General features: G+C 51.4%; 1 protein-coding gene across 2 annotated transcripts in view; it reads right to left on the bottom strand.

Annotated features, from left to right (window-relative positions):
* The window catches only part of PI4KB (phosphatidylinositol 4-kinase beta), a 48,873-nt gene that overhangs the window by 5,812 nt on the left and 15,610 nt on the right, over window positions 1-27,451 (bottom strand). Inside the window, exons 4-9 of one of the 2 annotated variants that reach the window (XM_006275407.4) lie at window positions 9,036-9,080; window positions 4,286-4,513; window positions 3,403-3,630; window positions 1,437-1,546; window positions 876-980; window positions 59-182 (exon numbers count right to left, since the gene is read on the bottom strand). In XM_006275407.4, the coding sequence (XP_006275469.1) occupies window positions 59-182; window positions 876-980; window positions 1,437-1,546; window positions 3,403-3,630; window positions 4,286-4,513; window positions 9,036-9,080 (840 nt within the window). The remainder of the gene's footprint in view (window positions 1-58; window positions 183-875; window positions 981-1,436; window positions 1,547-3,402; window positions 3,631-4,285; window positions 4,514-9,035; window positions 9,081-27,451) is intronic. The other variant, XM_014597775.3, reaches the window with a different exon arrangement.

Raw genomic sequence — 27,451 nt, 5'->3', positions numbered from 1 at the left:
GAAGCACCTGAGAGGCAGGCTGAGCCCCACAGCAGACAGCAGCTCCCCTCTGCCCTACCTGCAGCTGCTTGAGGACTTGGAATGCCAGCAACTCCTGCCGCAGGTCGTCCCCACATTTCACAATTACGGAGAGGAGGCGCCAGTTGGGCAGGTGGCCATATGGGGAGCCTTCCCGGATCCGTCTGAGGGGAGAAGCAACGGTTAGCAGGGCTCCGTGGTACAGTGAAGAGGCCTTGTGGTTTCTAGCCCTGGTGGAGGGTTTGACAGGATCTCTGCCTGGAAGCACAGAGGACTAGTTTGAGGGCCCTGGGGGCCTGTCTTGGCCCTCTATCCCTGGGGTGTCAGCTTTGGGGGCAGGGAACTTTATGCCTGGTACAGGGGCAGCTGCCTCTAACACAGCTTCTTAGGTCTGGATTCAGCTAAGTGCTTGCTTCAATGCTTTGCTACAGCTTGTGTCAAACTGGGACCCTGGCCTGCAAGAGCTGGGGGCAGGGAGGTTTCCTGCACGTGGGCACTGTACAGATGGAACCCCAGCAGCAGCTGCCACGCTCAAGGAGCACAGGAGAGGTCCCCGCACCAGAAAAATCAAGAGGGCTGGACAGGAAGACACCCCCCCCCCCCCCCATCTCTTCATTCCACCTCCAAAACTAAGCCAACAAGACATTCCCCAAGCTCCCAGAGCAGAAGCCCCCTCAAGTCAATGCATGGAGGATCCTCTACTTTGCAACATCAACCCAAGCACTGCCAGGGCTCAACCAAGACCATGCACTTGTGGACTGAGCAAAATTTCCCAGGCCTGGTGCTGGGATTTCAGTGCCAATTCATTACAGGGATGAACCCAGCATCTACCTGTCCCCAGCCCCCTCCCTTTGTACCGGACTTTCTCCTGCCAGGGCTCCTTCAGGGCCACAGCAGAGGGGTCCTCGGGGTCTCTCTTGAATGCTGTGGGGGTGTGAGCAAGCTGCTCAGAGAGGCGCCGCCTGCAAAGAGACAGTGAGAATGAGAAGCCGCATCCTACACAGGAGGCTTCACCCCAGAGCCCCCACACTCCGTCCCAGGGACCGCTGTCTGTTGCAAAGCGGAGACACTGAGTGGCTGCTTGAACATTTCAAGGCAGAAAATGAAACCTGTGGTTTGTACTGGGAACTACAGAGGCTGGTTTGGGGCTAGCCAGCTTAACCCAGGGTGAGCACACTATGACCACGCATAGGGATAGGGGCAGCCACAGATCTCATCTAAGTGAGCCCATGCTAGCAGCACAGCAGGGAAGGGAAAACCCTGTCCCACAGGGAAGCCCAAGAAGATGGGCTACAGGGCTCCGTCTCCTGAGATTGGGGGGGGGCGGAGTGGCAGCAGCTTTTCCTTCCCTTATTCTGCAGCCTCAGACAACCCTCCTGTAAAAGATCTCACCCATCCCAGCACCAGCCCCCTGCTACCTGATATCTCCAGCAGCAATGAACACGGGCTCCTTGCTCTCCTGGCTGGTGATGCTGTCCACAGAGAACTGGGAGATATTGTCACAGCTGTTAGTGTGCATCTCTGGCAGCTGTGGGGGAGACACAGACCGAGTTACAGAGTGGAAAGCCTCACACTCTCCCAAGGGCAATGACAAGGTACTTACACCACTCACTACACAACCCAGAACAAAATTCAGTCATTATTAGACCTGTGAGAATAGGGAAGTATTCAATTTGGATTCGGCCAATTCGGAGGACAGTGATTCGATTCGGATCACTGTCCTGAATCGATTCAGCCAAATCAGCTTCAGAAGATTGAGCGCCGATTCGTAGAGATTCGGATTGACCAGGGAGAGGCAGGTTCTCCTGCAGCTCCTCCAGCTGTGCCTGCCTCTCCCCAGGCGGGGTGGGGGGGAAGCTGCATGAGAAGCCCCCATGGCTGCCCTGCCCGGCCCCGCCCCATCCCCTGCCCGGCCCCAGCACTAAAAAAAAGCCCCACACTCACTGGCTGCAGAAGCGGTGACTTGGGCCTCTGAGCATTTATGGCAGAGCCCCCCCCGTGCAGCGTGGGGATTGCCTCCCCACAGCCTGGCACCCGCACAGCAGCTGCCCCATGGTGTGGGTGCAGCACGACTCGGAAGGGTGCTGCATGCTGTCTGGGAGCTGAGGCTGCGTGCTGGATGATGCAGGATGACAGCAGGCTGCCATTGCCGCTGCCCGCTGGTGATGGCAGTGGCTCTGGGTTATTTCCCCAGCTGGCAGCAGCAGCCTCCTGAAACCCTGCACGCAGATCTGGGGGCCGTGCGCCCCGGGAAGAGCTCGTGAATCGAACCAGGAGCTCCAGCTGATATGTAGAACCACCCCAGCTCCCAGACAGCACCCCTACTGCCAGAGCCAGAGAGTGTGGGGCTTTTTTTTTCTTAAGTGCCAAGAGGCTGGGGCCGGGCAGCACAGCCATTTGGGGCTTCTCCCATGGCAGCTCCAGCTGTGCCTGCCTCTGCCCCGGCACAGGGAGCCGCAGGGTCTCTGCCCTACTCGTTTGCCCAGCTTGCACCAGCAGGGGGCCGGCCACGATGCAGGCATGGCTCTCTCCAGGTGGCAGCAGGGCATAGCCCTCACTCCCAGTGCTGCTGCACCTGCATCCCGCACCCCCCTCCCCTCCCCTTCCCCCAAATAACACACCCTTCTTGCCCCAGCTGGGCAGCTGTCCCAGCCCCAATCCCTCCCTCCCCCAAACCCACTTACCAGATGGAGGCAGCTGTCAGCTGCCTGTTTAATCTATGGCTGAATATCCGAATCGGCCGAATCTTTTTCTGAAGAAATTCAGATATTTCAAAAAGATTCAGAGCTTTTATTTAGTCTCCCAATTCAATTCAGATTCGGAGTTTTGGTCCCCAAATCAGGCCGAATCAAATCAGCTTCCGAAGCTTCAAACAGCCCTCGTCATTATAACAAGAATTCTAGGACGGGGTGGCTCAGGGCATGGGGAAGAGGGGACTATGGACAAACAGGCTGCAAAGAATAAGGATTTGCCCATGTCCTGCAATCTCTTAACACTCATGCAGGGTAAACAGAGACCAGCTTTTAAGGTCTTGCCCAAGGCAGAGATGGCTATGGACAGAATGCACTTAGCAGTACTCGCCGTGCATTCATGGGCAGAAAGGACAAAGCTCCCTGGCATCTCGCAGAGGGCAGGGGGCAGCTGGGAGGCAGGGTGATTTTGCAGACAAAGCTGCAGAGGCATCACGCAGAGGAAAGCCTGGTGCATTCCCTTCCAGAGACTCCCCGTAGAAGGGACTGCCGAAACAGGAGGCCACCAAGTAGAAACTAGGGCTCCTCCAAACGCAGCCGGCTATAAGGGAAGAGTTCTATGGCTAGGCACGTCTCCCCGCAGGGTTTCCAGGCTCACCAATGGAGGGCTAGGGCCTGGCCCCAGCTGCCTTACCTCTACCTGCAGGTCCCCGATGTCATCCACTGACCAGGCCTCATCGTCGTTGTCATAGTTAGGGACAGTGGTGAAGCTGCTAGCTCTCTGCTCATGTGTGATGCCGCACTCGGGCAGGTTCTCCACAGACCGTGTGCTCCGGATCCGGTTCTCGGGGATCCGTGCTGGCACATTAGCGGTGTCAAAATTCTCACATTCAAGTACTTCCACGTAGATTAAATAGGGAGCCTGGGGGAGGTGACAAAGGACATCAGGGCAGCAGGGGCTGGGCAGCACTCGGGCAGGAGTTGGGCCATTCGCTTCTAGGCTTGCAGTGCCGCCTCTGACTGCAAACTCACCTCACTTGGACCTGCCTCAAAGACCCTCAGCACTAAATCAGTTCCCTGCTGCCTCCTGCTTTGTGCTTAAATCATGGAACACAGTGCAGGAACTAGCTTTTTATCCAGTATTTGTACAGAGCCTAGCACCAGGCTGCCTCAGTCTGTAGCCAGGGTGTCAGCCCTCCCGAGCACTTTATGGCACATTAGTGAGTCGGACTGAATTTGTGCTGTGTTTAAGAGTCCTGTTCAGCACAGCACCCCCATCTCACTTCTCTCTCTGCAGCTGAACAAAGTGCATAGCACACGTGTTTTGGGTTCTGTTCCAAGCAGAGACAGAAAAGAGTCTGCACTCATTGGTACTAGTATCTGAAAGCCAGAGGGCCCAATAGAGTCATCCCCACCCATGCAAAAATTCAGCAAACAGAAGTTGGATCTATTTAGCCTAGTATCAAAGAGAGACAGTCGGGGTTGTCCTTAATGCTGGGTTTTGTCTGCAGCTTGTCTAGCACTAATCCTCTAATGCCTCAAGAGGATGGAGGTTCCCCTCCCTGGGCCACTCTTACCTTGTCCTTGGAGTTCAGCACCACAGCCTGGGTGTGGGGCACCCGCACGACGTGGTGGTCGAAGCCAGCCGTGGGCAGCCAGACGCGTGCCGGCAGCTTATGGTTCAGCAGCGACAGCTCTGAGATGAGGCGCTGAGTCTTCTGCTCTTTGGTCGGCAAAGTGGCCAGTCTCTTCCCGATGGCCATCAGGGATTTGATGAATTCCCTCTCGGGGGCAAGTCTGACAGGCTGCAGAGTTTGGTGGGGAGGGAGGAGAGAGGTGTGAAGCACCGACTGCATTTCAGGTTATTTGTGCTTCTGCGATAAGGACTCAGCCTACAGACGAGAGGCTTCCCTCACTTCTTGTCATCCAACACCCTGCCCGTTCCATCCATATGCAAGCACATCTGGAAGAGATGGACTCCTCTCGCAGGATTTCCCTTCCTTAACTGAATGCAACAACCTCCCCAAAAACCTCCTGCTCCCTTTAACTGGCCCTTTGCACCCAGAAGGAACCGTCTCCTGCTCATCAATCCTTGGGATGCCATTGCCTGGCACAGATGGCCAGCAGAGGGAGTGCACGTCCTTTCCCCGACTCTACCAGGCCCAGAGCTCCTCCGGATTTTTAATTCCGGCTCCGGGGAACATTCCTCCATCAGACTATTGCAGCAATAACAAGCCTCAGGCCCATCTCCTTCAGCCAGTGACCTCTTTGGGAAGGCAGCTGCTGTTTCTCACAGGCAAAGTCCTGAGCAACTGGACTTGGCCTGGCCAAGGGCATAAGCCCAGGATCGGATTCTGCCATGAGAGATGTGGAATTCAGCAGCTGCAAAGTGCCCCCATCACCAAGTCATGCTGGAAACGCACATGCAGAAGCCAAGCAGCTTAGGAAAGAGAGAAAGCAAAGCTAAAACTGTGCGATGGCACCATTTAGAGCCAGGGAAGGTCAAGGGAGGTGGTAAAAGAAACCAAAAGGAAGAATAACGATATATAGTAAACCCCGTGTCCTCCTGCATCTGTAGTCTGCACTAAAAACACTTTCAGGCTTCAATAGGTGTTGATCTTTGCTCTAGGAAGATCACCCATTGCTGTTCGCCCTCCGGATGCCAACCACTTCCCTACAGCCCTACTGTGCCAGTCAACATGGCATGGGTGTCCTTAGGACAGGAACACCCCAGCCAGCAAGATCGATCCCAGGCTCTGGGCAGTGGACATCAGGCCCTCTCACACGGATGCATCCAACTCACGCCCTGGTAGGCCCGGCCCTTAAATGCACCCACAGCAGAGCTATCATGTCTGCACAGACCCGTCCCCCCCACCGAACCTGCCTCTCTACCTCCGCATCCTCTCACCGTTGACAGCCGCCCCAAAGTACTGCTACGTTTGCTGCAGGGAGAGCCAACATAGGAGGATTTTTTTTTTTTTGATTTTTTTTTAAGTGCACTATCCCTTCTGATCTAGGCCCATCCCATATTCTACCCAGAATCCTCTGGATTGCATAAGCCAGGACCCCAAACTACTAATTCCTCCCCACAAATTTTGGGCCAAGCTGTGTTGGCCAGCATGTGCAAGCCACCATTTCACCTAACGACACCGTGAGGCTTTTCTTGCGTTGCACATGCCAGTGATTCATAGTCAAAACCCGGATGCTTCAGCAGTTGCTTATGGTTGCATCCCGCAACGCAACGCACAACCGCAAACCCAGAGGCACACACATACTAAAGCAAAGCCCAGCCCTCCAGCAAGGGGTTGGAGCTACTCCCAATCCTCAGAATGAGGTCGGTCATAGCAGCTGCAGCATCGGAGGACTTGGCATTGCGAGCATGTAGGGCGCTGTCTGAATGTGAAAACCAGCCATCCCAGTCCCTTGGTCCTAGTAAGAAAACACCTGTCTCCCTTTCTACCCTCTGCCTCAAAGCTTTTTCCAGAGCAACATCATCCTGATTTTAGAGGGAAGGAAGTCAAAAGGAAAAGGGAAGCGAGTAGCCCACGGCTATTGTCAGCAACAGGAACAGAAACTCAGCAGCTCTGGGCTCTCCCTCCTATCTCATTAGGCATTTCCTGGCAATTAATTGCGTGGCTCAGAGATCTTTAGAGGCACTTTGGCCCTTCAGCCCCTCCACCAAGTCATGAGCTGCCAGGAAATGGCCTTCCTATTGGCTATTATTGCTAGGTCCCAAGCGCAAAGACTTCTTTGTTCTTCCTCAAGAGTGTCAAGTATGGAAAGTTCATCACCCCCTCATCCTGCTATGGAGAGGGAGCTTCAGGAAACATGCAATGCAGCTGGATTAGTCATCACTTACTCTGGATGGGGCCGCCAGCAAACAGGCCACGTCTCTAGCACGAACGCTGAGAGGCAGAAAAAAAAAATCCACCCGGCCAAGTCAAACCAATGTACAGCTGCGTTCCAGCATGAACAAGCTCGCAGGAGGTTTATCCCAGGGTGGATCATTCACATGAAGCCTCGAAAGTCAAGCAAGTGGCACTTCATTCCTCCCTGAAGGCTGTTGGCCTGGTTAAGGACCACGGTTGTGCTCTCCAGGCCAACTTAAACGGTCATTGTAATTAGGGAAAGGCAAGAGGCTCCCTCCTTAGTCTCAAGGTCTCCTGGGTCAGGTTTGTGTTTAAATCTGACTGTAGCAAGAACATACAGGGCTCGCCCCAGCTGTGAACTCTGACAGCTGTGTGCAATGTGGACAGATCCGCGCCCAGGTCTTTCCCACTGGTGATTTCAAGTTGGATGTACTTAGTCTGACATGTTGGAGCCCAAGCGGCGCTCATTGCTGGTCAGAAAGCATCTCTAGATGCTCAAGCCCTGCCCTCCTTTTCCAATCCTCTCCTGTTCCTTCTGGCCAAACTCCGCTGATTCTGCTTGCAGGGATCCCTGGCTGCCCTTATCACCCTCCCACCAGGTTCAAATCTCACCTTAGCCATCACTTTGCTATGGACCAACCCACTGCTTCTACCTCTTCCTTGGAAAGCCATCTCCTTCAGCCTCCTATTACCTTCTGTGCTCATATCTTGGCATTTGAAAGTGCTGGGATCTTAAAAAAAGCCACCTCCACTGTGCTCTGGCCAGCTGAACCCCAGCTCCGTCCCATCAAGGCCTTCCTAGCTCTGCCCGAGTCCGTTGTCACATGAACCACTGTGCCCGGTGAAGCCTGAAAGAAGAGATCTCTCCTCTGCGGGAAGGCAGGCAGAAGGCAACCGCTACGTGAAGTCCCTTCAGGGTACAGACAAGCACTGAAAAGCTGAGTGGATCTCACAAGCTCATGGCATCAGACCCAAGTGCAGTTACAGATATGAAAGCAACATCACCGTGGCTATAAAACACAGCACCCCTGAGACAGCTTATCCAAGGATCTGAAAGCCTTCTGCAAATATCACGTCTCACAGATGCTCTGCGAAGCAGACAGGTGCAATTCCCCTTTCTCTGAGAACGTGAAGAACAGAAAAATTAGCAACTTACCCATCATCATGCAGTAATTGGGAAAAGCAGCCAGGAACCTTGGCTCCCAATCTCTGCAGCTCTAAGCAGAAGTCTCTCCTTGACAAGAGCCCCCTGGCACCTTTGCGCTTGTACATTAATAATGGCTGGATCGACCAATGGATTGCCAACCCAGGTCAGAAAGCCGCTTCTACGCGAGTTTTGGGAGAAGAGCACCGAGAGAACCGAAATGTTCAAGGTCTCGATGGGTGTTGTTCTCTTACCGTGTTTCACTGAATGTGCAGAGAAAGGCCTAAAGTGCGAGTGAACTACAAAGCTGCTCAGAGGAGCAAGATAAGGCCAGATACATCCCAAACACCTCATTGACAACCCAAGAGGGCAATATGACACATGCTATTTGAGGAAAGGAGGAGGAAGTGCGAGACACTGATCATGGCTACGTTACACAAACCCTGCTGGTCTGGATTTTGGAGCATGAACTACATCAATCAATCAATCACTCACCACGCAGGAAAGCCAATTAGGACTCCCAGACTGAACACGCGCAGTTAGGAACAATGGTACAACGGATCAAGAGAGGCTAGAGATTAAGATGAAAATGGCTTCATTTCAAATGAAAGAAAAATCGTGATCAAAAGAACAAAATTTCAACCGAAAGGAAAACGGATTTTTGTGGGGAAAAGAAGCAAATTAAAATCCCATCTGGCAGGCGGCTTGGGAGTGAACTCAAGGAAACAGCAGTTCCTCTTTTGTTTGCATCAAGGGAGCATAATTCAGTCCGAGCAGCTGTGTTATTCACCTGCCACCGCGCTTCTTTTTTCATCAGAGCTGCTCCCCTCTCCACAGCTGGCTCTTTGTGGACGAGTTACCACGTCCCATTTACAAGCCCCTCGCCGTTTGCTATTTCACGTTGGCCAAAACTGTGGAAGCAAACTGCCTAAAGCTCTGATGGTGTGAGGCGGGGTCTGCGGCAGGCCACGGAGAAGCATGGAAGGGACAGTGGTTGCGCTAGCACTGCAATCAAATAGTTACCCAGACCGTTTTCAGGGCCATTGATTCTGCGCAGGACAGGAGAGAAGTAAACCACTACGGTTCACAAGGGCTCAGCCAAAGAGCATGCGCCAGGGTAAAAGGCTAGCAGAGGGAAGCTTGCTCTGCTTAAGGCAATATGGTGGCACAATGGAGTGGTTTAATCCCAGAGCTGTTTACAGAGCGTTTGGCAGGTGACTGGAGTTTAGTAAAAGTATTTCATGACAGAGGAAATGCTGCTGTGAAATCAGGAAGCCAGGCAGCCCAGTCGCTAGAACAAAACCGGCCACTTACGGAACAGAATGATTTATCAAGACTTTCCGTACTCGATGAGAGGTCCTGGGAAATGGATGGAAAGGGTTTCAAACAAAAAGAAGGAGAAAGAGGAAGGAAGGGAGAAAAGGCAAGAGTTTAGCTCCAGGTTTCAGACCATTTTTCATTTTCTTTTTAAAAATCACATTTGCTAACCACGACCAGAATTTGCAATTTCCTAGTGAAAAGAATCATACGTGTGCTCAAGTCCCCATGAAGCTACAGTGATGAAGGCTCAGGGGACCTGGGGAATGACAGCTTGGATCTCAAGTCTGTACCCGCAAAGCCAGAGCACTTTGCACCTGCTTTTCAGACCCTACCCAGAGGTGCTTACAAACCATGTCAGACTTAATTATTTGTTACAGCACATAACCAAAGACAGATGTTCCCATATTTCCATCTTTCCCAAATACCTCTCATCCTGCAGAAACATCATTCAGCAGCAGCTCGGCTCTGCAAACCAGATTGGGGCTGTTAGAAATGAACCACACAAGTCCAACCCAATGGCTGCTGTTCAAAATGGGGCTTGCATCTCAGGTCCAGGCACTGGTGGCAACCCCATGGGTGCTGTCTGCCTGGCCCCATGCAGCAAGCAGTTCAAACCCTCCCTCGGGCCTGGACCCTCCCTCATTTAAGGACTTCTCCTTGGCCAGACTTTTCCACTAGAGAATCCTCCTTGTGGTACTTTCTCCCAGTCAGGCTAGCACAGCCAGCAATTAAACTATTTCCATAATCAAGCTGACAAAGCAGTTGTAAGCAGAAGACAAGCAGCAGATTCACCAGGCAATCAGTGAATCGCCTCTGTACTGACAGGGGCCCTCACACAAACCATTAAATCAGGCTTCGCTGCGGGAAACCGAGACAAATCACATGCAACTCCTCTAATGGTTACTCTAGATCTCGACACAAGTCATTCCTGCAGCCTCGGTTTAACATTTGTTGCTGGATTCCTCCCACCCATCACACCCAGACTCTTATCTCAGAGCTGCATCCTGCAGTCTCTCTGGGTTTTCTGTCTCTGTAATTCCCCAACAGCAAAAGCAGAGAGGCAGCTGCAAGGACATCAAACCAAAAAGAGCTGATAGACGCTATCAGCCTGTTCCCTGCACGGTGCCAAGGAAACAGAAACCGAGGCTGGAATACATGCCTGCGCAGAGCAGGGATGCTCCAGGGATGTGGGTGTATCTGGTCACTGAATAGAAAGTGTCCATTCTCTCTCACTTGGTACAGAACAAAAAAAAAATCCCAGCCTAGATCCCCCCTTGGGCCCAGCCCAGCTGCCACTCACGGTACCCCCAAGACTGCCTTGCACTTCGCAGCAATCCTAAGAGTCTCTAGGACATCTCCAAATGAGATGGAGGAGCTCATTATAAACCTACCTGGCCTATGTATGCCAAACTTCCCTCTCTATTGGGGTAGGCAGCTGCAACTGGCCCGCAGGCTCCTAGAAGGCATACTCTTCGAGAGCCCAAAGCCAAGGCAGCCCTTGCCCTCTGCTCCCATTTCTGCGGCACAACTAACACATATACACACCATACACTGTAAACCAACCCAAAAGTTTCAGCTGGTTTACTGAGCAGGATGCCACCCCTCCACAATCAGCACAGGCTACCTGGGGACTTCTGGACTTAACTCAAGGCATCGGCTTTGTCCCCCGTGGCTTCAAGATCTTCCAATTGTCAGTGCTGCCAAAGGAGCCATCAGTAGAGCTGGCTGCCCTCCGTTAGAAAGAGATAGGGAACCGGCAGTGGGGCACTTTCCATGGAGTGAAGGTGAAGAAGCGGATGCTACGGGGAAGGATCTGGCTAGCTGTATCGGCAGGCATGGACGCAGCAGGGCGAGTGGGTGCCCGATGGCAGGAGACTGCTACCAAAGGATTTATTCCTGGAGCAGTGGCCGAGATGCCTGGACTTCTGGCTGGGAAGCACTAATGATGATCTAAATCCAAAGCAGTGACCACAAACTCCTTTTGGCAAAACGCTCCCCTTTTGTTCCACGTCTGGCCGTTGTGACGCGCATTCAAGTCCAAAGAACAAAACCAGCGTTTTTGCAGCGCCTCATTTAAAATCTATTATTTTCATCCAGAAAGAGATGATAATGGAGCTCCCTACCCTGGAGGCTGGCGTGTAATTGGTTTTTAGAATTAGTTTCCCAGAGAGAAACAAACAGACCTGTTTTTAGCATGTTAATTACAGGGCTATGCTAATTCCACAAGGCTTAATCTTCCTATAAGAAATAATCGCATTTAAATTAATAGCTTCCTCATGACCACATTAAGAACTCTGATGATACTGAGACCTCCGGAGGTGGTTTACTCTTTTTTTATTCTTAGTGGGAGGCTCATCGAGGAACAAACGATTGGCTTTCTACCCAAGGAAACGACACTCAAGATAGGCAAACAGCAGAGGTATGAATATTCATGATAGACCTGTACACAATGATGTTGCTTTTTCTGCTTGATCCTTGCCAGCAGTTTCCACAGGACAAAGATTTCCTTGCCCCCCTCCCTCCCAAGGATCCCACAGGATTTATTTTGATGTTTCTCAATTCCCCATGGAGACTCCACCCGAGGGGAAAGCTAAGTGGATAAGGTGGGAGGCAGCAGGCTCTTGCTTGAATTGCTCTTCTGTAGCAGAGACATAGGAAGGCTTGGGATGGGGCCTGGTACCATTGAATGCACTGTTATGTTTTGCCTCTTGGTCACAAATTTGATGCAGGCTAAGTTGGCAGAAGCCAGAAATGGTCACCACATGACATCCTATTTTGGTACCGTGTAAGAGGTGAGGCTGCCCCATCTCAGCCAAGACATCGAAAGTCCACAGTAACAAACCTTCACAAGTGGCACTAACTAGCCTTTTATCTCAGTGAGCCCAAGGGCCAGGGCAGACTCTCCTCACTCCCAGCTGGCTTCCTGTTCCTGGCGGGGGGGGGGGAACATCCTGCTCTGTATGTGAGGATTCAATATAGGCTTTAGGAGAGTTGCAAATCTGTCCCGACGACACACACATACACACTGCACTGGCTTATACTAAACCTACCAACCTGTTTGGCAGGCATGCCACAAAATAGCCTGGCACCCTACCCAAATGCCACTTCTCCTGCCCAATCTGCTGCTCTGCTTTCTGCTCCCTGTTCTGTGCTCTACATCTGACCTGCTGCTCTGCTCCCTGCCCTATGTGCTGCTGGGTGCATGCCCTCTCCCCCATGTTGCGTGCCACACAGAGAAGCCACCCATGCCACTTGTGGAACATGTGCAGCGGACCAGCCACTCCCAAGTTAACCAGAGACCTGCTCGATTAAACAGAAACTCCATGGTGGACACATGCCCACACCTGGATTGCTTTGGTTTAGCTGGCACAGATCCATCAGCTTATATCACTTCAGCTTTTCCCAGTGCATTTCAGACTGTTCAAAGCTGCACCAGCTCAACTGCAGTATTGAAGTCATAAAGTCATAGAAAGTGAGGGCTGAAAAGGACCTCATAAATCATCTAGTCCAACCCCCTGCTCAAAGCAGAGCCATCCCCAATTAGATCATCCCAGCCAAGGCTTTATCTATCCAGGTCTTAACCTCTCCGAATAGCCTGTTCCAGTGCTTTACTACCCTCCTTGTGAGAAAGTTTTACTTTATAGCTAACTTCAACTTCCCTTGCTGCAGCTGGAGCCCATTGCTCCTTATCCGTTATCTGCCACTGCTGAGAACAGCCCAGCTCCATCCTCTGCAACCCCCTGCAGGGAGTTGAAGGCTGCTATTAAATCCCCACTTAGTCTTCTCTTCTCAGAAAAGTACCCGAGCAATTCGTCCGCTGCAAAGAACTCGAGAAAACCCACAACAGTTCACAAGGTTTTTAAACACTGTTGGTTCCCGTTTGAAAAATCACTGGGTTTAGCTTGTGAATCATGTTTGCACACCTAACAGTGCTAACGTTATGAGGCACCCTTAAATGGACCCCAGGGTGCCAACGCACATTGGTTGAGAATCACCACCCCAGAAAAACAAGCCACAAAAGTCATCTCACCTGCAAGAGGTCTCCCTTGCTCCAACGACACCACTTAGGGCACATCACCTCTGCAGTACACAACCTGGCATAGGAAGAGGTCCTTATTCTCCAATTGTGAGAAGGTAGAACTTGCTTGCTGTCTTTCAAGTTACAAAGCCAGGAGTCCAATAAATCCTCCTACATGGAACAAAGCCACCTGGCTGCAGCTTTGATGCGTGACAGGCCAGCTGGCCTGGGCCCCTGCCCTCCATGCATGGTGCAAGACCTCATAGAGCTTGGGATCTAGTTAGCAGCACTGTCCATCTTTGTGCCTGTAACTTCTTGCATACAAAGATGAATGTAAGAACTGCCATTTACTGGGTCAGACTGTAGATCCAGCAGATGCTGAAAAGGTAGAGTGAACTGGGTCTGACCAGCGGTCTTCCCTCCACTGTTCCTGTCCCTCTTCCAGCCTCCAGCATTTAAGGTCTAGGATATTCTGCTTCAGAGGCTGTACAGTCTCATTCTTGTGCTCAATAGCACTGAACTCTCCTCAGGTGCAGAGCATATTACTTACTTCAGAAACCTAGCATCAGATTCCAGCTTTCCTTTACTAGCCAAATAGCATAGCAGGGAGATTCCTTCCCTATGCATCCTAGGTGCTTGGTCACCACTACCAGCTGCTGGTCTTGCCCGTGTGCGATCTAAAATGCTACAACACACAGCAGGATGCAACTGAGGCACTGTGCACAGATTAATTAGCTGGGTTACCATTTGGGTAAGGCGTCTTTCAATGCAAACACTACCGCATTATTACAAACTAGCAACCACTGATTGTTTGAGTTAAATTAAAACCTCCATCAGGTAGGAACTGATAGGCTTAGTACGCTTGTCTGCAGTCACTGTTGTCAGGAGGAAATTCCCTGTCGTGCAGAACTTGAGAGGGGGTATTAGTGATGCAGTAGCTTTGTCCTGGCTCTCCTCTGAGAGATTTCATTCTTGAAAATCTGGAATGAATGCAAGATGTGCGCAGGGTTCTTGGTTTTTCACAGAATCATAGAAAGTGAGGGTTAGAAGGGACCTCGGGAGGTCACATCTAGTCCAGTCTTCTGCTCCAAGCAGGACCAGCCCCAACTACATCATCCCAGCCAAGGCTTTGTCCAGCCAGATCTAAAAACCCTCCAAGGATGGCAAGTCCACAACCCCGCTGGGAAACCTGTTCCTCACACAGAGGGTAGTAAGTCACTGGAAGTTCTTCCTAATATCTAACCTCAACTTCCCTTGCTGCAACTGGAGCCCATTGCTCCTTGTTCTGTCATTTGCCACCACTGAAAACAGCCCAGCTCCACCCTTTCTGCAACCACCCTGCAAGGAGTTGAAGGCTACTATTAAATCCCACCATAGTCTTCTCTTCTCCAGACTAAATAAGCCCAGTTCCCTCAGCCTCGTCTCAGAAGTCTCGTTTCCGAGCCCCAGAATCATTTTTGTTGCCCTCTTCTGGACTCTCTCCAATTTGTCCATACCCTTTCCGTAGTGGGGTCCAAAACTGGACTGATTGTTCCCCTCTAATCAGTGCTGGTGAGGCCACATCTCCTGACTCCAGATGTGGCCTCACCTGCACTGAATAGAGAGGAACAATCACTGCCCTCGATCTACTGGCAATGCTCTTACTAATGCAGCCCAGTATGTTTAACCTTCCTGTTTGGGGGGGGGGGGGGGTGTTATTTATTTATTTTTTTTAAATGGCCCTTCCAAATCTCACGCACCAGGTCAAGTCAAATTAAGACGAAGCAAAAGAAGTTATGAGCACTAATGTTGGCAACCCCAACTGATGTTACAGAGGGGAAAAATGCCCCAGAGGAAAAAAGAATGACTGTTCCATGTGAAAAGAGAACTTTACGTTGAATGGCAGCTGGCAATATAAGGCAAAAATGCCTTGTGACCTAATGGAAAGAGTCTCTGACGAGCCACGTATAAACAGACAACCAGGAACCGGATTTGGATGGACCAGCCTGTGTCTTCTAGAGGCAGGGAGCAAAACAGATAGTATTTCTGGGAATGCAGTCCTGTCATACCTGCTACTCAACAAGAGGGAGGACAGGGCAGGGGGGAATCTCTACCTCTGAAGCAAGTCCACTAAACATGCTTTGCCTACCCTATAAGGTACTAAGCACCCTTCATGAGCATTAAATGCAACCAGGAGCTGAGAACCCAGCCCTTCCTGGAACAGAGTCCATATTTCCTTTGTGCTAAAAAACGACATCTGCTGTAACCCACAACTTCAATACGTTCCCAATTTGAAAGTCAGCAGCCACTGAACTGCACAATGGTTTTAATGATATATTAATGAGATTTCTCTGCTGCGCTAAGCAGTGAGAGCAAGCTAGAGCCTGAATTGCTAACTGTCCCGGCTCCGGGCCCATAAAGCGCATTTCTTCCCCATCACACAGCAGACCTTTGTTGCAGGGTTTGAACACTAGACTCCTTCTAGTCCCACTGTAGGCAGCTCTGGGAACTGTGACCTGGGCTGAGAGCAGCATGCAGAGTTGGGATGAGTCAAAAGGAGGATGGGGGAGATTACTGGACAGCTGAGTCACAGGAGATGCAATGCCAGGAATTGTTTTTAAAAGGTGAAAAGGTGACAACTGTTCCATACCTGTAGCTACTAGAAAGCAGGGCTCTTTTTCATCAATAAACCAAGCAGAAAGCTGAAGCAAAATAAAATGAAACAAAACAAAACACTAACCACAAACTGCAAAGAGTTAACTGCAGTGACATTTTAGGAATCCCTGGTTAAAAGGACCAAAACAAGGAACCATCCAAGAGACCCCAAATGCATTTTTAACACCATCTGGGGTAACCTGGGACTAGACATGTTCAAATCAGCAGGTCTTGATGATCTCCACCCCAGGGTGCTGAGAGAACTGGCTGAGGCGATTGCAGGACCCTGGCACAGCTTTATGAGCGCTCGTGGTGCTCTGGCGAGCTGCCAGAAGACTGGAAAAGGGCCAATGTGGTCCCCATTTTCAAAAGAGAGAGGAAGGAGGACCCAGGAAACTATAGGCCAGTTAGTCTTACCGCGGTCCTGGGGAAGCTCTTTGAGAAAATTATCCAGGAGCACATCTGCGAGGGACCAGCAGGGGAGATCATGCTTAGGGGCAACCACCACGGGTTCATTAGAGGCAGGTCCTGTCCGATCAATCTGGTGGCCTTCTACGACCAGGTCACAAAAACCCTGGACACAGGTGTCGTGGTGGACGTAGTCTTTCTGGACTTTAGGAAGGCCTTCGACACTCTCACCCCATTCTCATTAAAAAATTAGGCGACTATGGCGTTGATGCCTACACAGTCAGATGGGTCACAAATTGGCTGGAAGGCCGCACCCAGAGAGTGGTGGTGGACGGGTCATTTTCAACCTGGAGGGATGTGGGCAGTGGGGTCTCCCAGGGCTCAGTCCTCGGGCCCACACTCTGTTCAACATTTCATCAGTGACTTGGACAGACTACAACTAGATCTGGACAGGTTACAGGGGTGGGCGGATGAGAACAGGATGGGATTCAATACTGACAAGTGGAAGGTGCTGCACCTGGGGAGGAAAAACCAGCAGCAGACCTACAGGCTGGGGAACTCCCTTCGCGTAATCACAGAGGCAGAGAAAGATCTTGGTGTCATTGATTCCAAGATGAACATGGGCCAACAATGTGGGGACGCGGTCAGGAAGGCTAACCGCATCTTGTCATGCATCCACAGATGCATCACGAGCAGGTCCAAGGAGGTGATCCTCCCGCTCTATGCAACACTGGTCAGGCCGCAGTTGGAGTACTGCATCCAGTTTTGGGTGCCATACTTCAGGAGAGATGTGGCCAGCATCGAGACGGCCCAGAGGAGGGCCACCTGCATGATCAGGGGTCAGCAGGGTAGGCCTTATGAGGAGAGGCTATGGGACCTGAACCTGTTCAGCCTTCACACAAGAAGGCTGAGGGGGGATCTGGTGGCCGTCTATAAACTGGCCAAGGGAGACCAGCAGGCAACGGGAGAGTCCCTGTTCCCCTGACTACTACCGGGAGTAACAAGGAACAACGGCCATAAGTTGACAGAGTAAATTCAGGCTAGACATCAGGAGGCACTACTTCACAGTCAGGGCGGCTAGGATCTGGAGCCAACTTCCAAGGGAGGTAGTGCTCACTCCTACCCTGGGGGCCTTCAAAAGGAGGATAGATAATCACCTAGCCGGGGTCATTTGACCCCAGCTTTCTTTCCTGCCCATGGCAGGGGGTCGGACTTGATGATCTGCTCAGGTCCCTTCCGACCCTACCAACTATGAAACTATGACACTTTGGCCCCAGAGAGTCTAAGCATCGGTGACCCCCAACGCGGCTGAGGTTACCAGGTGCTGGGGGCACTTTGACAATTCAACTTAGGAGGTTATGCCATGTTGATACTTCCAAAAAAGGACACTCAAAGCATTTAAAAAAGAAGTAGGCTTGATTCCTGCCCCAGCTCAACGTACTCTTACCTGGACAAAGGGGCTTTTATAGCAAGTAATAAGACAGGCCCAGAATTTTTAAAGTGCCTTCCAATATAAAATAAAGCAGACAGGAAGGTGCTTTCTCTGGCACATTTAAATCCAGTGGAAACCTTTCAGAATGACAGCGGTGAAAGCCAAGGGCACACACACTCCCCACCGATTTCAGCTGGAATTCAAATAGCAAATCCCTAGCATCAAGCAAAATCTACCCTTTCACTGAAGCATTTCACTAAAATTTAAGTGGCGTCACTGTACTGATGCTGGAGTCTGCTGTAAAGTGATTCTGTAATCACCTAATCCGAGTCCTCCTACCCCCAGGACAAGGGATCTCCTAGTCCCAGGGAGGTTTCGCCTCCTGCTGGAGGTGACCTGAACAGGATGCGGGGCCCAGAGCAAACCAGCCTGTGCAGGGTCCCGCTCCCGGACGCGAGGAAGCCAGCAGCAGATTTGGCAGCAAAGGGAGTGGGGGTGCCAAGCGGCCAGATGTGAAGCCTGTGGCAGCATAGAGTCACCACGGCCACTCTGCCCAGCTCCGCAGGGCACCCCAAAGCGCAGAGACCAGGGCAGTCGCCCCCATTTGCCCCCTCCTAGGGACGGCCCTGTCTCCTACTCTATCACGAGCAAGCAGCTTCCACAGGCATGTGAACATCTAGTAGTTCAGAGAATCCTAGAAAATGAAGGGTGGACAGGACCTCAAGAGGTCACGACTAGTTTAACCCCCTGCTCAAAGCAGGACCAGCCCCAACTACCCTCCCCAGCACCTTCAGTTCTTTAGGCACTGGAGTTGGTGGGAGGCTGGATAAGCTCTGCTTTCATTAGGATCTAGCGTTCAAAGCAGACAGAGGGGATACGGGGCAATGACAGTCCTGATACCCTTGTGGCTAGTCAGGGTTCAAAGAGCCCTGGCAAAGCAAATAAAACTCTGGTTTGCATCTACTGATGCATCTCAAGCAAGACCTAAGAAGGCATCCTCCTGCTTTACTCGGCCTTGGTGAGGCCGCAGCTGGAGTACTGCATCCAAATCTGGGCTCCACACTTTAGAAAGGATGTGGTGAAGCTTGAGAGAGTCCAGAGGAGAGCCACGCACATGATCAGAGGACAAGAGAACAGGCCTTACGAGGAGAGGCTGAGAGGCACAGGCCTCTTCAGGCGGGAGAAGAGAAGGCTCAGGGGGGACTTGGCAGAAGCCTATAACTATATAAGGGCGGGTAAATCGGGAACTGGGAGAACATGTGTTCACCAGGGCACCCCACAGGAAGACGAGGTCTAATGGTCTTCCAGCAGTTTGTGACCATTTTAGGCTAGACACAAGGAAAAACTTCTTTATCGTTCAAGTCTCCCAAGTCTGGAATAGACTCCCCCCAGAAGCGGTGTAAGCACCTACTCTGGATACATTCAAGAGACATCTGGATGCTTATCTTACTGTGGTGATCTGACCCCAGCTGACTTCCTTCTCTTTGGGCAGGGGGCTGGACCCGATGATCTCACAAGGTCCCTTCCAGCCCTAATGTCTATGAAATCTATGAAGCCCCAACCACCATAGCACACCTCTAGATGAACTGTGCCAACAGGAAAACTTGTTAACAGGAAAAGCTACAGCAGGTTAGTTAACCCCAAAACAGAGGGCAGGTGCGTGGCCATACTCACAATCATGCCAAAGACAGGCCAGAGGTGTGCAGTGGGACACCTTGGATAACAATGACAGCTACTGCCAACTGTCACTGCAAATGAATGGGACCCGCAAACGAGTTCTGCCAAGGATGACAGGCTAGTGAGCTCAGTGCAGCTGCCTGCATGGGCACATGCTCTGTGGGAGTTTTATTCACTCAAAGGGCTTGAAGCTTTAAAGAGACAAGCTGAACGGAGGAAAGCCTCTTCTGGAATGAGAGGGTTATAGCCCTCGTCAGACAGGGTTAACTCAAGAGAATTCCCCATTTAAAACTAACACCCTAGTTCATACCAACGTGCCTCAACTCTGAAATGACCCCCGGGAGTCTGAGCAAGCAAGGAATTGCCAGAACTGGCAAAAACCCCTCTCTTCTTGGCATAGAAGTCCAAGGGCTCCTCCATGTGGGATTTTAGCCCATGCTGAACTTAATAAGCCACCTCCAATATATCCACAGAGGATCTGATCCGCCTCCCTTGAATTCCTGAATGATCCAAAGGTAAAAACAGAGGTAATGCTTCCCTGTGCAAGTAGAGCACATTTGTCTGATGGAAAGGGCAAGTTTCCATGCTGCACACATCAGGAAGCCTGGCTGGGGCTACAATCACTGATAAAGCCATCATCACACCTGGGCAGAAGTCAGAGGAGCAAGGAACACTATTGCCTCATTTGAACTCCAGAGGCCAACCCCAGCTTTGCCCTTTGGCAATTAAGTTACTGCCATGTACTGTTGGCAGTTTCTAAATCATCATCTGATCAGCTAATTTCCTGCCTGTGATGACAGCATAATCATATAAAAACAGAAAGCAGCTTGTATCAGGTGGGCACTCTGTTCAGATAGCCAGAAGGGCAAATGCCTGTTTAATACAAGTCCGAGTCCTGTAGTCTTTAAAGCCTTATTTGCTGCTGCCCCCAGTATTTCACAGGTAACATAAAGGGGAGTTCCCTGTGATCTGCAAGCAAAGCGATTACACCCTGTGTGACAAGGGATGCGAGAGCTACGGAGCTTTTGCAAACAGGGTGAGCACTCAGTGATGGATAAGCAAGAGTGGGTGTAGGCAGGGGGGGACTTAACGGCAGAGACTCAAAAGAGAAACGGGGATGGACGAGGCTGAAAGAAGAGAGCAAGGTCTACTTGGAGCATTTCCGCCAAGCAAAGGGTGTGACAGAGGCTCATAAGCGGGAGTGGACACCTTAACACAGTTGGCAGAACACTGTGCGAGCCAATGCATGGGTGAGGCGGAGAAAGGGAGTGCTGGGAAGACACCACAGAAACTCAGTTTTCCAACACACAAGCTTGCCTGGAGTCCAGGAGGACAAGGGCTGTTAAACTATCCCAGGTCTGCGGGCCTTCCCAGTTGCTGGCCGAGCTCCCCACCCAGACCCAGGAGAATGACCAAGCTGGACTGATGCAACAAGCACTGAAATGCGTGCACATGCAAGTCAACGCTCACTTAGGGACAAAGCAGCTACCAAGCCATGAGAGGCAAGTTTCCATACTATTATCACCTAAGCCTGCACTGAAGGAGTTGTAGCTGTATCACAAGCAGGCTACATTATGCCACAGGACTGTTGGCTTCAGACATGCAAATGCTCAGACCAATACATTTGTTTTTCTGCTTTCAGTCATGAGGTTAAGTTTTTTTGTTTTTTACAAGCTGCTGATTAGATCATCAAGGCTCTACAGCCAAAGGCATTATGGCTCCAGGAACAACCTACCAAAATCTCATGGTATCTACAGATGTTAGTAGATATCAGCTGATGCTCCCACATGCGATTAAGATTTATCACGTGTGGTGCTAATGAGTAACAAACAGCTAGGAAACCAAGGAGGAAGTGATGCTAGACTGGTGGCTATCTGCCAAAAGACCTTGGAAGGGGTGGTTTGCATTGCTACAAAGAGACAAGGCTGTGAAAAGATGCAGAGCACACAAATACAAAGGGATCTATGAGCCAGAGTAGCAAGGGCAGGCCGTGAACCTGCAGGGGAATTCGGCATGTGTTTGCTAACCTTGCAGCCTCCAGGCATGTTCCTGAGGACACAGAAAAACTATGGCTTTAGTTGTCATCTCCAGGTTATGAGAGGGCTTATGAGCAGAATGTGCTTTCGCTAGTTCAGAAAGATGAAGAAACGTGACAGGTGGGAAAGTGAAATCAGGGCCCGGACCTAAATGGTCTTGGCCAACCAACGCCAAAAGCAAAGTGGGCTGGAGACCTACCATGTGGCCTGGACACGTGTGCACCGAACCCAAAGGAGAGCAGCAGTGCTCCTGCCACCCAGTCAGCTGCAGCCACAGGAGAGGAGGGGACAGAGGGTAAAATCCAGGAACACACTCCCAACCTGCACAATGAACTGGATCGGAGACGAAAGAGCTGCAAGCACACAGGCTGCATCTCATCTGATCCCAACCTGTCATACAACAGTGTTCTTTGCCATCTGGACCTGAAAGCGCATGAAGGCAGAGTCCAGCAAACCCAGCAGGCTGCTTTCTCTGACAGCCTGGCTGTCCATCCATCCTGGGACAGTGGGCCCTGGCACTGCAGGCTGCAAGAAGAAATTATTTACCCTTTGCACACCACCGGGCCCCAAGCAAAGGAGGAGTTATTGCTCAGTGCTTCTATTCAGGATGCAAGAGGCTCCATTTGTGCCTGTGCATGGTCACTCTGCATTCAGGTAGCTGCAGCAGCCAGCCAGAAAATCTGCCATAGAAACCTAGAGAGTGGGTTCAAAGCAGGCCAGAAGCCAGCTCTTCTCCCTAGCAACTCAGACGGATGGGGGTGACACTTACAAATCACTGGTTCGTTTCCAGATCCGTCGCCTGGGCAACAAGAAGCCTTGAACGTTAACGCTCTGGACTTTCCCATCAGTCTGCAGCCCCAGCGCATTCATGGATGCTCACAGCCTCTCGCTGCTTGCTTCCAATCACCCGCCCTCCCTCCCCGCGCCTGGGCCGTCTCATGGAAACCTGAGGCCAGGCTCACACATCTTGCAAAGTGCTGAGAATACTCGGTGCACATTTCTGGTACGGTCGGTGAAGAGCAGCACCAGGATTGGTGAGACGCAACGCTGAGACGTGCCTGGCTCCATTCAGATGCTTCCACTCATCCTGCGAGGATCCTCACAGGGCCCAGGCCTGGGCAGTGTCTCCAAGGCAGCCACTTGACCCTCAACACACTTCTGTTCTCTTTCCTTCATGGTGCCTCCTCTCCAATTAGACTGCAGGATCCTCAGGGAAGCAACCATTCGTTGCTACCATAACGCAAAACAGTCCTAGCCATGAGCAGGGCCCCACTGGGCTGGCTGCTGCATAAACACCTACCAAGGTGCAGCCCCAGGCCCCAAAGCTTCAAGCTGGCTAAACAGAAGGGAATGACCATGTTACCGGAGCCAGGTGTGAGACAAGCACCTGTGATCACACCAACCTACCTTTCCAGGCCCTCTCTAATGCCTAGCTAATGTCTCCTTCCCTTCCTTATCCTTCACAATCAGCTCTGGTGTTGCAGTGACTCCAGGGTGTAGCTGCGCCACATCCCTCTGCAGGGTGGCATACAGATATGTTGTGCCAGCAAGCCCATTCAAGACTGCCTGACACGCTACAAAACAAGCTCTGCCAGCCCCACAGCTGCATTTACTGTGGCTCCCACCAGCACAGTTACCCCATGCACCTCTCAGCCCAATTTACAGGGCTTTGTCGCAAAAGTCTTGGGGTGTAGAGAAGGCCATATATTTCATTTTCAGAGATGAAAAAGTAACTGGACTGCACCTGGTGAGTGGAGGGAGAAGATATTTTCAGCCAACAGCAAGCAGCATTTCCATTGCTTACATGGTAAGGGTGTTCTTTTTTTCACATCTATAAAAGTACAGGTGCAAAGAGATCTGCATTTGCACAGCCCTCATCTGCCTCCTCTTAAAACACTGCTGGTGCCATTTGAGAAACAGATATTACCACTCACACATTCAGGCCCAGACTGGCCTTGAGGTCCTTTAAACACAACTAGAACCGTTTCATGCAGCTACAGAGCCACTGGCTTTGGAGATGCTCAGGATGCCATAGCACCTCCCCCCCATAGCAGCCAGACTAGATTCAGAACCAATTACTCAAATAACAGAACAAGTTCAACTCTTCATTTCTGCTTGTGCTAGCAAGCCACTGTCATGCACCCTGCTCACAGCAGCTGCTGGGCTTGGTAGGGGTCAAAACTATACTGAAAAAAAAAAATCCCACTTAGATGAAGTGGGTTAGTATGAACTGAATTCAACAGGTCAGAAGCCTTCATGCTCTTGTACTCACAGAGCTGGTGGGTGGCAGGGCAAGCTGGGACAGGAGCGTCTGTGCCACACAGAGACTGCACCATGCTCCTATTCTCCCGGGCAAGGATTTCAAGAGGAACTGAAGTTGGATCTGTTCTCTGAGCAAGCTAACAAAGTGCAGCACTGTCCTTCATCACAAGGGCACTCTCATTCCCTCACGTGAGCCGGCAGACAGACCCTGCTTGGTAACTTTAGACAAAGCTGAAGTATTTTACTAGAGCTACTGGGTTAGGAGACCCAATGTCTGGGAGAGGAATTCGCAAGTAGCTGCATTTCTAGTGAGTTCATGCCTGCACATCTGCCCCAACCATCACCATCTCAAGTGCCGCTCCAATCCCATCTGCTGCTTTGCAAGCACTCCCTGCCTGATCTGCTGCTCTGTTTTCCCCCCTTCCCTATATGCTGCTCATCCCCTTCCTGATCAGCCATGTGACATATGCCACAGGTTGGCCACCCCCACCCTTGGCTTACAGCATCCTACGTCAGAGATTCAGGAGCACAGGGAATAGCTATTTGTTAGCTGTAGAGCAGCAGGGCCGATCAGGCAGCCAGAACATCCCAACCCCCAAGAGCTCCCTGCAGGTGAGGAATGAGAGGGTAGAAGAAAAAGACACCAGACAGGGGACAAGGATGGAGGGTCAAGTCGGCAGTTGCCGACAGAGACAATCAAAACTTGAGGATCAGTGGATGCTGCAGGCTGGAGAAGGAAAGGGCTGAGCAGAGCTGCCCTGCCCTCCAACTAGAGCAGGGGTGGGCAAAATGTGCCCCGGGGGCCAGATGCGGCCTGCCAGGCCGTTCTATCCGGCCTGGGGGGCCCCTAAAAAGTTTAGAAAATTAATATTAATCTGCCCGGGCTGCCTGTCATGTGGCCCTCAGTGGCTTGCTGAAACTAAGTAAGCAGTCCTGTGCCCCAAATAATTGCCCGCCCCTGACCTAGAGGATGGGCAGAACTGCTGAGCAAGGAAGCCCTGAAGCAACATTTCATTGCCTACTGAGGGGAGCTGCAGGGTGTCATCTCTGAGGACTGTTTGCAAAGCACAAGGGGGGGGGGGGGGGGGGGGGGCACAGAAATGCCAGGTGCCTGGGGGCATCCCAGCCTGGGCTACAGCAAACTATCAGCCTTTCATGGCAGGCATGGACATAGCTCCTCAGAAGAGGCATCTTTTCATGCCAACACAATGTGCTGTGCACTGAATAGCAGGCTGAACTCAGAGACCTGTGGCCAGGGACCTAGGGAGTGGGGTACTACCAGCAATGCTGTTCAAAATCCCCCCCCCCCAACTTAACTAATGGAAAAAGTCAGATGGGAACTGATGCAAAGGATATTTGCATGCTATAAAGGGAAGTCACTTGCTTTTGCAACCCATCCGGCACAGGGTGGGGGGGAAACAAAACAAAAAACAACACACAGCTCCTTGCAGCGCACCTAAGACATGCAGAGGGGATCCGAGAAAGAAAACAAGGCTTGTTTTGTTGGTTGAACTAGTACGATAAATGGAACCACTCAAACAAAGCCACTTCCTTTGCTTCCACCCTGACCCTCTCCACCCTCAAAGCAGATACAAGGTGCCTCTGGGGTTACCACCAGCTGAAATCAAGACAGGAATAGCCCTGACATTTCGTCAGAGGCCAGGAGTGGGACCGGTTTCCGCTTGCAAACTGTTAAGTGCTGTTTGCAACTGGAAGCTAAGAGGGGCTGGAAACTGCTAGGAGCAGGGACAGGAGTGCCCACGTGGACCCTTTGGGAGGCAAGTTTCACCAGGCGAATGGTGTGGTTCTCTCTCGCTTCTGCCCTGTGACATGACCTTCCTCCCGAATTGGCTTAAACCGTTCCCCAAGTCAGCTCCGTGGAGGCCTCTCTTGCACTGCCAGCAGTGACATCACTGAGTGCAGCCGCCGCAGCAGCTCCTCTGCCAGAAATGGAGCAAGCAGCTGCTTTCCCTGCACAAAAGTCAAGAAGGCAGAAGAAACTTTACAAGACATTCAGTCTTACAGCATCCCAGCTGAGGAGGTGGGGAAGCATCTGGAGACACCATGGCCTGCAGCTTTTAACCACCACTGGCCTGATGCAGCAGGCGGCCGTGGCTTGTGAATGCTGTTAGGCAAAAATGGGCTTGCTGACAGGTAGAAAAACGGTGAAGAGGAAGGTTTTACTTCTGCTAGCAGTGTGCCCCTGCACTAGCCAGCTGCCCAGGGAGGGTGCCAGCCCTGGCAAAAGCTTCACCTGCCAGGTTTTGGAATAATATGGAGTTTTTTTTAGCAGGAAAAACCTTGCCCTTGTTGCCAACCGACACCAAGAACAAAACCCCCAGATTGGTCAGTGCTGAGCACAGACCAGGAGAAAAGTCTGTGTTGTACTGATGGGGCATGCGGACACCCCCTGCAAGAGGTGGGGATCTCCCCAGGCTCACTTCAATACCTGGTCCAGAAGCCAGGCTTCCTCTGCTCTGGTGCCAAGGCAGAGCCAGTATGGTTAGCACCATTCCCCGCTACCCTGGGAAGGAACAGCTGATCATCCTCTGGCCCCACCCTGGCACCTGCAATCCAGCAAAAGAGAAGAGGTTAATCCAAAAGCCAATGCAGGGGATGTAGCAGCAGGATTTGGCCAGGGGAGAACAACTTGTCAAAGGTGACAACGTGGTCATTAGCTGAGGACAGGGTGCTGGCAGTGACCATGACAAAGGGATGGTGGGGGAAAGAGCAGCTCCCTTGTGAAAGCAGAGATGAGAATCCAGCTCTCTGGAATCAAACACCGAGTGCCCAGGGTTTGGTACATAGCCACCACCCACAGACGCACCTTGTCCAGAGTCCAAAAACCGCACAGAACAGCAAGATCCAAAGAGGCCATGAGTCCTGTCACATTACAGGCTGCTTCCAGATCTCTAGCGTGCTGCATGAACTTAGCAATGGCATTTCAGCTCGTTCTCTCTGAATGGAGCCCTGGACAGTATGCCATTGTCTTCTGTTTCTGTCCAAGAGCATGGCTTCTAGGGTCGGGTTGCAGCCAGTTATCACGTATCCAGGTCTCATGTTCTTTGGATGGAAAATTCAGCGTGCTCGGTAACCATAACCTCTGTCATCTGCAGGCAGCACCCAGTACTCAATGGAACTGGGGAGCAGATACCCTACATCTCATGGTGGGGAGTGCATTAGAAACACCTTGATAGCGAAGTCACAGACAAGATTCCAGGAACAGAAAAAGACAGCATAACCAGAAAAAAGAACGCAAAGCCTGTTCTTTGACTCAGGAGGATCCCTGATGACAGCTCTATTCATTTTCAAGCTTACCATGTTTCAGTGCACGCACTTTCGTGCCAGCTGAAGGGAAACAAATGCAGAATAAATCCGAAACCATTGGAGCGTCTGTCATGAAATTAAATTGCAATTGCAATAACCCAGCAAGGATTAAAAACAAACAGGCAGGCACGTGCAAAATAAAGCATAGCGCGTGCAATTATGATCGGGGGGTATGCTGCACAAAGTGACAGCTAGAAGAAGGAATGTTCAGCCTCCACACGAGAAGGCTGAGGGGGGATCTAGTGGCCTGTTACAAACTAGTCAGAGGGGACCAGCAGGCATTGGGGGAGTCCCTGTTCCCCCGAGCACTACCAGGAGCGACTAGAAATAACAGTCACAAGCTGGCAGAGGGTAGATTCAGACTAGACAACAGGAGGCACTACTTCACTGTTAGGGCAGCTAGGATCTGGAACCAACTTCCAAGTGAAGTGGTGCTGGCTCCTACCCTGGGGGTCTTTAAGAGGAGGTTAGACAAACACCCTGCTGGGGTCGTTTGACCCCAGTACTTTTTCCTGCAGTGGCAGGGGGTCGGACTTGATGATCTACTCAGGCCCCTTCCGACCCTACCAACTATGAAACTATGAAGGAGACCTTAACCAAAAGATCTGTAAGTCCT

This window comes from Alligator mississippiensis, chromosome 15, assembly GCF_030867095.1.
Source record: "Alligator mississippiensis isolate rAllMis1 chromosome 15, rAllMis1, whole genome shotgun sequence".
NCBI classification, from domain to species: Eukaryota; Metazoa; Chordata; order Crocodylia; family Alligatoridae; genus Alligator; species Alligator mississippiensis.
The sequence above is the reverse complement of the archived record's forward strand: the minus strand, read 5'-3'. Positions and strand labels throughout refer to the sequence as shown.